Genomic DNA, 12,169 nt, shown 5'->3' with positions numbered 1-12,169 from the left:
TTATTTATATTTATTTTTATAAGATGCCATACATTATTGAGGAGGGACAAGTAAGGGCATGGATGAATGAATAAATGAATAAGCAAAGTCCTTGCATTATAGTGCGAGACAATTAAATAATCATTGGGTGATCCAGGTAACTCAATTCCTGGACAACTCCAAGCAACCAGAAGCCTGGTGATTTTTAGAGTCTTCATTTGTGAATTGCCTTTGAAAATACACAAGAGTTATGTAATGCCCCTAGTTACAAAGTAAGATGCTTAACTAGGAGAGATCTTTTTGCCATATAGAATCTACCAGAAGCATCTTAGTAGGTCCACCTAGGCTACAAGTCTTCTAAATGGCATAGTATTGTTATGAAATGTTCCAAACTCCTTTATGGAAATTTCTAAGAGAACCGAAATTCACTGTATTATAAGGAGAAATAAACCAGTGCTTCTGGATCGTAATGTGACCCTTTCTGTAGGTTCTGCCTCATATGCTAAGAGCGCACTGCAAACCCTATTTTGATTTGGAAGGTTGTCTCATTTTTCCAACTGCAGGAGCCTCCATTATGCTGCCACAGGGATCCAGACTTTTTTTCCAGATGAGTTATTTCATAGGATTTGAAATTATGCTGCTATATACAAGAAACGTCTCTGGAGCTAACCTGCCCTGGCAGAAGGTCAGAACACAGGATGAGCCACTTGCTGGGGCCTGGCTATCTGGAAGAAAATGCTTGAGGGGAAGGGAAATGGTGTTCTTTTAAGTGCCTCACTGGCTGTACTTGGGCACCTGCTGGATTAGTGGAGATTGAGGGTCAGAGCAATTTGGCTCCAAAGGTGCTGAGGTTTTAGTACCATACACTAAAGCTGCACCACAGTCATAGAAAATAATGGCAGTCAAGTTGTAAAGGTAAAGCTTTGTTTTTGCTTTGAGGAGGTTTTCACATTGGGAAGAAACATTTTTATATTTTGCCTCTTTGGAACAGGGGCAGCTTGGACAGGAAATGTGTGCAGTGGAGCCCCTAATGATGGACCTCACCACCATCAAGTAATAGCAGCAACAAAAAAAAAAAAAAAAAAAAAAGGAGGACAGGAAATCATTTTCAGCTGTCAGGTATGGGTGATGTATTGGAAGGTGTTTTATTTCACCCAAAAATGAGACAAAGATCTGTTACTGCTTCCCTAGAATACAAGGTCATTGCCAAGAATGCAACTTAGAAAAAACCCTCTGTGCAATTAACCAGCTAAACACAACACAACCAATCATACGGGTGCTTTGTTTGTGCCACGACACCTCCCGACAACTCAGCCCCTTTCATCAAACTCAATTCCAAATACTCAAGCACAGCTCTGCACTTTACATCTTCTCTGTCAAACTCCATTTTCAATCCTTTATGTCAAATTTAAATTCATGGCAACTGCATTCAGATCTTGATAGAATCCCCAATTTGCCCTGGACCCCAAATCCATTCCACAAGACACATACACACACACAGACACACACACACACCTGCACACGGTAGTGAGCATGCCCACAGACAGCCACTCAATCTGTTCTCACTTTAGCTAAGCCGGAGTTAAGAATTTTGAATGACTGCTCTTTGGCCAGTGCTTTAACAAGCTCTGAGATAAGTACCCTGTGGAAAATAAGGGTATTGTACAATGGGGTCTTCACCCCTCAGGTGAAGAAATCATATCAACACAACTCTTGTTTGGGATGAAAACAGACCTTCAAATTTTCTGTGATATTTTCCCTCAGTATTGAAGCTTAAATTGCTATCAATCTTAAGCGAGTTGAACAAATTGATGTGAGTGATGAGAAAGGGCTAAGTTTGACACTGAACACACAGATATGTTGTGTCCACCAAAATGAGGTCTTGATTAAGGCATAAAGCCAACAAAAATAGACAATCAGCAATTTACAATCTGAAACATTGTCCAAAATATAAGAAATCTCTCATAGTGTTATCCCTAAGAAAATATTCTAGACTGACCTCTCCTGGAAATCACCTTTGCTTGGTATGTGTGTATATATATAAAAGGATATAGCTTTTAAAAAGCTCATTTTCTCCCTAATAATTGTCTGTTTTTAAAAAGCTATCAGCAGGTGCATCTCATTTCAAAAGCCTCTTGTCCTTCATAACACCATATTCATCATGATTACATAGAATGAAATAAAAAGTAGCAAAACATAAGCGAAGGTAGTTCAATTAAATGCAACATAATCTCTACGGGGGGTGGGGGGGGCGAGGGGACAGGGTGGATGGTTCCACAGCCAAAATCAGGTTCTGATGAAAGAAAAAAGGGAATATATTTCCACATATTTTTAATTATATAGTATTTCCTCAAACATGATTTTTCATAATATATTCCATTAAGTTAACATCATATTTGAACAAAGAGCATTTTCCGATTTCATTTTAAGCCTGATTTTGAGCAATTACAGTGTCATTGTTCTGTGGTAGAAAGGTTGAATTCATTTACTGTGTGGTTATGCTAGTTATGATTGATGTCTCTTCTCCAAATGATAAACCAATCACCCCAATGATGTAATGTCATTTTAAGAGTGCCATAATCACATTTCTCTCAAACTAGAAGCTCTGATGAGTTCTAATAAAGATTTATGGTAGATTAAAGGCCTTCATAATATCAACAATGGATTGCTCATTTGATGAGAGATTTGATTAGGTAATTTTTTGGAGAAAGAATATGAGTTTACTAAGTTTATCAGGCCTGGCTTTGAAGAAGGCCATGGGCCATTTTAAGTAGTGGTCCACCCTTCCATCTCTGGAATGAATCATCCTCAATTTGCTCTGGAGACCTGTCTAATTGTAAAGGTTGAGGCTAGTGGTGGCCTACAGTCATGAAGAGAGCTAAAACACAGTCTCATCAAGGAAGACTCCAGGCAAGTGAAGCTTCATACTGCTTTTGAAGAGATCTATCAGTGGATGGTGTGAACGGCCAATTAAAAAGACACCTCCAAAGTCTTTGGGCCAGGAGCAATTAATTTCTGCAAATGTCTCTCTTTGGGTGAGGATTGTTTAAACTCTGGCATTGTCTGTTCTTATTTTCAAAGGTACCAATAAGAAAATACAATTAAGGCATGCTTTCTGATAGGTCAAGTAATTGTAACTAAATTTTAGAGAAAGAGAGCTGAGGCCGTAGCCACAAAATCCTCAAGACATGGGACAGAGCCCTGTGCCCAGTCCCTCTGCCTGTGAATGTGAAAATCACAAAAGCTATGGATTCAGAGGCAATATTTAGCATTGTACCACACAGTCAGCTTGTTAAATTCCAGGAAAGTGGCACAGTAGGGTGATGGGAGAGGTCATCCCCGGACTTGGCAAGACATTCAGTATTCATGTCAAGGGATCACATTTTAATCAAAAAAATCATCTAAACAAGCAAGGAGTGAACAGTCAGAAGCCAAGTATCAAAAAACAAGGGATCTGAGATGCACACAAATTGGGTGTGTGAGGGCATTCAGGGTCACTCGGCTCTGACCAGAAAGATAGGAATACAAATTTCAATATTCCAGTGTCTCTCTGCACTTCACCTTTGAGACCAGCATTCTGTCACGTGCAGCATTGGACAAATTCCTCCCACAGAAGGAACCCCAGGTCCTGTTAAGACAAGCAAAGCCTGCTCAGCGGCTGCAAACTTCAACAAAAGTATCTGGGAACTGCAACGCCTCAAAACAAGTGTATTTCACCTTGATGCTCCCCACAACACCTTCCTCCCCACCCTTATTTCAGAGTTGTCACTCTGTTGGAGAATTAAGAACAACACACACACAAAACACCACACAGTGAGACACCACAGAGTTTCCTTACCACTGCTGGAGGCTTGCTGGGGCCCTGAGCATGCTCTGAGCAGGTATGAATTGGGGGAGAATTCCTCATCGGGGTTGGTGTCCATGATTTGATGGGAGGTGTTGCTGTCTAGCAATGGCATCTGGCAGCTAACTGGTGGAGGATTATGGGAGCTAGGCAGCTGAGCAGATGGAAGGAGGCTAGACGAGGATGTAGGTGGAATGGGACGACCTGGGAGAGAGGACAGAGGGGTCAAAGGTCAGCAATGAGTGTCATGAGAGCATCCGCAGAAAGTTACATTGAAACCAGGTCCCAGTATAAATATTTCTTTAAAAATGAAATGTTCCCTGTGTCTTTCAGAGTTTCACCAAAGTTCAGATCCATACTACCAACAGTTGCATGTGTCAGAGGAGGGTATAGGCTGAAATATCCAGCGACATATATGAAACGGAATCAGTGTGGGCGTTGTCCACTTTTCTCTAACCTAAGCTCCATCACCTCTCACTAAACTTTACATGTCTCCCTACTTCCACTCTTGCCATATGGCCTTCTGTTTCCCATCTTCCCTGATTCTTCTCCATTAGAAGCCAGAATGACATTTTATAGTTAGATAGGAGATCAGCCACTTGATTGCTTACTACCCTTCAAGACTTTCCACTGCCTGTAGAAAGAAATCTAAAACTCCCAGTGAGGGCGCTCATGTTCGTTCTGGTCTACAGCTACCTCTCTGATTTCACCTTTAATAGTAACACTTACTACTCCCTCCTTGGTCCATTGTTCTCTGGCTAACACACTCAGTTATTTCTGTTGCTTAAATATAGCATGCCATTCCATCTTCCAAATCTTAACACACCCTGTCCCCTCCTCCCCTAGCCATAGGCACAAGCCTGCTTCTTTGTTTCATTTAAGCCTGCTTTGTTTGTCTTTTAGGAAGTTGCCTTTCTGTCTATTTTTATCCCTTGTTGTTTTTGTGTGCCACTGAGTCAGAGTCTACACCCAGCTGACCCTGCAGTGTGTTATCAGAGGCAGTTTAGCCACGTGGGAGGAGTTTGCCCATCCTTCTCCCATGGAGCAGCTGATGGATTCGAATCATCTGCCTTTGGGGTTGCAGCATGGCTTCTTACTCATAGGCCACCAAAGCTCCCTATTTTACTCCTTCTTGCTGTTGTTGTGTGCCATTGAGTCGGAACTGGCCCATAGATGACCCTCCAGCGGGTTTTCAGAGGCAATAAATCACACAGAAGGAGACTGCCCATCCCTCTCTCACAGGGCAGCTGGTCGATTCAAACCACATGTTGTTGGGATTTGGTGAGCAGTGCAGCTTTTTACCACTAGGCCATCACTTAACATTTCTCCATATCCTTTACTGCTGTGTGAAAGCGCATATGCCTATTTTATTCACCTGTGAGTCCTCAGTGTTTCTCTAAAAGATAGCCCCTGCTGAATGAATTGACAAATAAATAAGGTCCACTCTAACCAAATTAATCAGGTTTGGGGGAAAAGTAGAGGAAAGGTGGAAAGGGCGAGATATTTGCATTCCTAAGCGTTAGCCAAAGCCCCCATTCTCTGCATCATGAAGTGTTTGTTAGACATCACGGGGTGGGGGTGGGGGGACGCCTACAAAGAGGAACAGCCATTCCAGGCCACGCAGAGAGGGCCAGCCAGCCAGCCAGGAGTCAGGCAATGAGTTGGAGCTGCCCTTGGGTCAAGCAGTTCTCCGCCTACATGGAGGGCTGCTGCAACCTCCCTCTGCCGTGGCACAGAGCACCTGGCAGCCAAATTGCTGAGTGAGGAAAATCACTGTGTGGACTTTCACCCTGACATCTCCAGGCCCTTGAACTCGCTTGCCTGCTGGTTTATTCTTGTAGGAAGCTCTGGAGAGACAGCCAAGAGCAGGAACCCAGGGCCTCTGCCTTAGCTCCGAGTGTGGAGAGATGGACGAAGGGCTGGAAAAGGATTCTCGAGCATCAGGGCCGTGTTTCAACTCTGGAAAGAAGTGTCTAAGCAGAGTCCCCCCCTGATTTTAGGTGTACCGCATGATTACAGATTCTCTTAAAGCTTGTGATTGGATGCTGATTTTGGGGTTGCTTTTCTAATTGTGTTTACTGATCTATTCCCCAGTTGTTTAAAATGGTTTTATTTTGGATCAGTAAAATATATAATACCTTCTGTAAATCACTTTGTTAGACACTGAGGTATCAAGAATAGACAATGTCTATAGTCAGAAAGCCCATGGTTTATGGAGAAATACACACCTGTAACTGTATCATTTCAGTTAGACATGATAAAGAGTTGAGTGGCATGTGGTGCCTGGTGCTACTGGGGCAGAGAAAAAGGATTCTTTGTTCAGGCTGGAAGAGCTCTGGTGTGCAATGGTTAGATAATTGACTGTTATCCAAAAGGGCAGCTGTTGACCCCAAAAGCCAATATGTGAGGGAGAAGTAGCAGTATGCATTTTGTAATGATTTACAGCCTTGGGGACCACATGGGGAAGCTCCACTCATCCTCCAGGGACACTGAGTTGGAATTGACTTGATGATAATGGGCTGGTTCTGGCCTGGCTAGCAAGAGTTGGGGTGTTGAGTGAAACAAGAATTCTTGGAATAGAAATCTTGGAAAGATAAGGAATAGGACTTCCTGTGAGAGATATATATCATGGACTCTATCAGTGAGTAGACTATATCATGGAGTCATCCCGTCACTTGCCAATAACTCAGTGGAATTAAAGAGGAGCAGAAAGTGATGGGAGGAGGTAATGATACATAACTCTTTAAGGTCAAGGGCTCCTGGCCAGTAAAGTGATCAAAGTGAAGTCACAACATCTTTGAAACAGATCAGTAGCTAAATGGAGCTCAATTTAAAAAAAAAAAATTAGTTCACTCATAATTATTTGGTGCCTGATATTCCTGCCAGATATTCTGGAGAAGGCAGACTTAACCCATCACAATTGTAGCAGAAAGAGTGCTAACATTTAATCAATAACTTTTCCCTTCGGTTGCCCTCCACTAAAAGCTATTATCATTATTATTATTTTAACTGCTCATGTTTACTGTGCAATGACTATTCGCTAAACTAGTCCCTTTACAAACATTATCTCAGTTAACCACGAAAACCCTCCCAAGCCATAATTATTATCATCACCACTTTATAGACAAGGAAACTGAGGCTTAAAAGGGTTAGTTACATGGCATAGTTAGGAAGTGGCAGAAGCCAAGAGTTGAATTCAGGTTAGTATGACCCAGTATCCACTCTCTCACCACCTTGACAGATAGATATTTGTTCAAACAGTAGAGTGACGAAATGGAGAAAGATGCCAACAATGGCAAGGGAGGGAGGTGATTTATGGGAAATTATGTTTCCAGTTTCCCATCTCCCATTTCCATGCATTTTTCAGAAATTTCAAGAAAGAAACGTATCTTTGAATAAGGATTTACAGTAGCTAATGAAGACCCTCTATGACGTGGATTGATTCAGTGACTGGGTTAATGGTGGTAGGTGTGTCAGAGACAATCAGAATGGCACAGGATAAAGCAGGGTTTAGGGCTGTTGTACATAGGGTCGCTATGCGTCACAGGCGACTCGATGGCACATAACAACAACAACAACAACAACAGTGAGCTCTGGTGGCCTAGTGAGTAAAGAGTTGTGCTGGCAACCCAAAGACAGAGAGTTTGACTCCAACAGCTACTTTGTCAGGGTAAGGGAGAAATGGGCAATCTCCTCTTACGTAATTTATAGCCCTTGAAAATCCACTCGTGGGTCCACTAAAAGTCAAGTTTGTCTCCATGACACATGACAACAGCATCCTACAGGGTTCAAAGCATTTCTTGTCATTTTGGTGTGGAGTTCAAAGCGGGTCTTTCAGAATCTGTCCTTTGCGTTCTTCCAGGCTCCTGAAGGCGGGAGTTCCCTGACCAGGGTGCTATGAAGTCAGTAGTGATGTTCACTTACCAGCCAGGCTCTGGGGGGAACAGACACTAACCCACAATCAATAAATTTTTACATTTGTATTATTGAGGCATATCTGGAACTGCATGTTGAAGAACAAGGATGGCTAGAAGCCAATTTCTAAATTCCTTTGAGTGACTGAGGTGGAACTGAAGTTCAAGTGCAATTTTCCAGGAGCCTGATATGATAGTTGCTGTGAAATCATTCTTTACATGAACTTTTTGAAATTTTGTTCAGCATGAATTCATTTCATACAGAACAGACAGAACTGCTTTTTAATTTATACAAATACAGACAATGGAAGAGCAGTCATAACACAATGGAAGCACGGGGGTTACTTCAGTGTATTGAGAATACACATCACAGACTTGTCTGATTCCGTTATTTCCCTGCCCCCCTTTCAATCCATGCTGTAGTCACATCTTAAACTCTGCTTCCAGCTTCCTGCTATGGCTTGGGAAGTTTCTCAGTCCCAAGATCTGCCCCAACTAAATGATTCTCTACTGGCTCTGTCATTTGTTAATTTTGTTCATTTGTGCTATATTTTCCCTAACTATTCCAGCTGAAAGAGACCATCTGGACAAGCCCAAACAGGTTCCAAAATCAGGAGACCAAGCTGGAATGTATGCAGGCTAACTTTTAGACTATGTATGCTTTCTTACAGAATTACTTAGAGTTGGGTGGGCATGTAACCAGGGCAGATAGAATTCCTTCTACGTATAACAGAGTACCTCTTTTACACCCCCCCACCCCAAATACTTGAGAAATTCTATTTGGGTATTGGCAAGACTTTGACTCAAAGTCATCAGGCGTGATCAGAGCATGGAGAAAGGCATCATGCTTGGTAACAGCAGGAAGAGGAGCACCCTCATGAGATGGATTGGCGCAGTGGTGACAATGGATTCCAGGACAGCTCTGATTGCGAGGACGATGGAGGCCTGGGCAGTGTTTCGTTCTGCTGTGCCTTGAGTCAATTCAAAAGTATCTAAAAGCAAGAGAGTCCCTAGCAGTTACACAAAATAGTGGGTTTAACTCCTTTGATAAAAACCAAAGGAGGCATGCAAAGGTGGCACTATGTCATTCATTAAGCTCATAGGATATTGTGTTGTAAGTGGGTAGGTGTGTATGTGTGTATTTTCCAAGGCACCCAGGTAAATCTAAGTCTCGTTATCTTTGTATTAGATTTCCCATGACCTTAAAAATGGAATGAGTTCAAATGTTCTAATTTATCTATTTCCAAATGAATAAAGTTTTGCGAGTTTCAACTCATGAAATGGTCCTGATTTAAGAAAAGAAAAAAGAAAAAAAAAGAAAGGTTTCTATCCAGACAAAGAAGTCCCATATTAACGTTTTGACATTGAGGTGGCTAATTGGAGGCTGACAAAGTGCCAACACCAGTTACAACAATCATGGTCATGGAGGCAGGGCCACGTAGCAGGATAGTGTTTTTATGCCACCCATGTTGATGGCCTTTATCTATTATCTGCCTTAGTGTTTCTTGAGAACTTTGTCTGTGGTTAAAGCCCCGTTGTTCTAACCTGTATTGTCTCAATTACAACTCCATTTCCCTCCTTGTATTAATTTGGATTCAGACATACCAGTTCTCCCACCCAATGTCAAAGGGCTACAGTCTACTCAAAGCAATAAATATTAAAAGTAAAATTGCTCTTTTGCCCAGCCTTGAGAGTTCCCAGAACTCATTTCCAACAACTGGTTCCTTTTACATTGACAAAATTAGCGGAATTAGGTATTAAAATGTTCTCTGTCGCCATTACACGATCGGTCTATGTAGCGACAGGGTATTTGGTGCAGCAAAGAGACATTGCAAAAGGCAGTGGGGTAAGGAGCAGGGGAGACTACCTTGCTGTGGAGAAATGTATTCAAACAATCAGTTTGGTGACAGTATTACCAATGAAAAAATAATAAATAGGAAACATTGTCCTTGAGTTGGAACTGATGCCTCACTGACCCTCCAGCATGTTTCCCAGGCTGTAGTTTGCCCTTCTTTCCCCCAAGAAGCCTCTGGTGGATCTGTTAGACCCTGGTCTAACCGAGCAACTTCCTGCAGAATATGTCAGCATAAGTAATGTTTAAAATGTTCATGATCTTGTCCTTTGCCAGAAACTAAAGTACGAATTTTATACATACATGTCTCTTTTAGGCATCACAACTTTGTGTGAACTAAATGCCATTATTGTTTCCATTATAAGTGAAGAGATTGAGGTTTAAATGTACTATTCCCTCCCCCCCGCCCCAGCATTTCTCTATTATAAAAAAATTTAGAGCTGGGATTTAAACCCAGACACACTGACTGGAGCAAGGTTAAGTATTTGATGGTTAACTGGAAGGCTGGTAGTTCAAACCCACAAGTAACTCTGGGACAAATACCTGATAATCTTTTCCAATAAAGCTAATACCTAGGAAACCCTTTGAAATAGTTCTACTCTGTCCTGTAGGATTTCTGACTCCAAAGCCTGAGCTATGAATCATTAATTTTACTATTTCCCACAATGTACAAGAGTAAGTAAAAAAAAAATGAACCATGACAAGATCTTGAAATTCATTGGTTCTCCTCTGGAATGTACAATTAAGGTCATCCTCGAGGGAGGAAATGAACCAGGAACAGAAAACAAGACTCCTTCTGAAATAACCAAAATAATTGTACACACAGAATAGATTATGCCTTGTAAAGACACAAAAAATTAGTGAGTCAGAGACTGAAAATCCTCTGTGGGTCTGATAAGTTCAAGGACTTAATAAAAATAAGGCTCTTGTGTTAAAGTTCAGTGTAGCAAAAAGACTACATTAACGCAGAAAATTTAGTTGGTTTAAATGATGTAAACAACTATTCTAATGGCATATCCTAATTTTCTCCCGACCTACTATTTATTCAGACTTGTGACTAAAATTATCTACATTTTTCTCAAATGTTTGAGGTGGTAAAGCCCTTAGTATTATGGAATTAAAAGGCTATGTACTGCATACATAGGTAAAGAGATCTATTTTCAATACTTGATATACTGCCCTCTTTTGCTTGCATTCAATGACTCTTATATTCTAGAAATATGGTCTTACTTGCCCTTGAGTTCCAAGAGAAAATTATTCAGGAAAGGGCATTAGATTTCTCAAGTTCTGTCTTGTTACGGGCTCTGAAGGTACAGAGGGCTATGTGATTGGACATTCTTCATCAAGGCAAGATGAGTTTTCCCAGAGTCTCAGAGAAACCATTTACGGCGGGAAGCACCATCTATTTATAAGAAACTTGTGGGTCTCAGAGAAAGGGAACCTGGCCTATTTGTGCCCAATAGAACATGGTTTACCAAAGTTTTCTATCATCAGCATTGGAGAGGATTCAGATTGACTTCAAATGGGCAACAGGCCTTAAATTAACCATATTGACTTTAGGGTAGGGTGCTGGAGCTCAACTTCTTGTCTACCCCTCACTTTGGACTAAAGAAAGTAATTTCAATCATATGTCACATAGAGTGCAAAGCGACCCCAATGAACACTCATCTTCTGTTAACCAAGTGGAGGAGCTCTGGTGACGTGCCTTCCACGTTGTGCTGCCAATCCAAAGGCCAGCAACTTATACCTACCAGAAGCTCTACAGGAGAAAGATGAGAAACCTCTTTTCATAAAGATTTCCAGCCTCAGAAAACCAATGGAAGGTCACCATGGGTCAGAATCAAGTTGAAAGCAGTAGAGCTTGAGTTTGGGGAATTGGAGTTGGACCAATGAGTACGTATGGGTTTTTTCACCAAGTGTCCATGAAAGTAGATCCACAGGAAATTCCATCTGTGTTTGCTGAGGAACACAGTGGCCCTAGGGGCACCTCACACGTGTCTCCCCCAGCACCAGCCCTGACCAGATACGGATGTTGCCTCTGCTGGAGGGAGGGAAGGGTGACTCTCATGGTGACACTCCGTTTGACTTACAACGTTAGAAATCTTAGTGGGAGAAGCTCACACTCTTTCTGTCATGGATTGGTTGCTAGATTTGCATCTCCCACTTTGCAGTTAGCATCCCAACACATTAAGGCCCCCACCCAATGAATACAGTATTTTAACTTTTGTAAAAAAATTTGTATATTATATATGTATCAGACTCCTTTGATTGAGTCTTAAAGTTATATGAGAGCAGTCATTTTTACCCACCAGGTGACAAAGGGCACTACCCAGTGGGTGATATGGAGATATTTCTGATTGTCACAACCTGGGTGGAAGGGAAAATACTATTAGCATCTGGCAAGTACAGGCAGGGACATTACTAATCATGCTAGACTACACAGGATAGACACTCACAACAAGCAATGTCTAGCCCAAATGCCAATAGTGCTATGGAAGAGAAACCCGGCGTTCGATTCTATGATAGTGGCAGCGCTGTCTTCTAACTGATAAGAATTTGATTTGCTCAGCTTTTGCCCCT

General features: G+C 41.7%; 1 protein-coding gene across 2 annotated transcripts in view; it reads right to left on the bottom strand.

Moving 5' to 3' along the window:
* Nucleotides 1–12,169, bottom strand: part of TENM2 (teneurin transmembrane protein 2) — a 1,365,940-nt gene that overhangs the window by 540,757 nt on the left and 813,014 nt on the right. For both annotated transcript variants that reach the window (XM_006884325.1, XM_006884326.1), the window contains exon 3: nucleotides 3,818–4,027. In XM_006884325.1, coding sequence (XP_006884387.1) covers nucleotides 3,818–4,027 — 210 coding nt within the window. The remainder of the gene's footprint in view (nucleotides 1–3,817; nucleotides 4,028–12,169) is intronic.

Source organism: Elephantulus edwardii, unplaced genomic scaffold (genome assembly GCF_000299155.1).
Source record: "Elephantulus edwardii isolate Elephantulus edwardi_28Jun2011 unplaced genomic scaffold, EleEdw1.0 scaffold00033, whole genome shotgun sequence".
Lineage (NCBI taxonomy): Eukaryota > Metazoa > Chordata > Mammalia > Macroscelidea > Macroscelididae > Elephantulus > Elephantulus edwardii.
The sequence above is the reverse complement of the archived record's forward strand: the minus strand, read 5'-3'. Positions and strand labels throughout refer to the sequence as shown.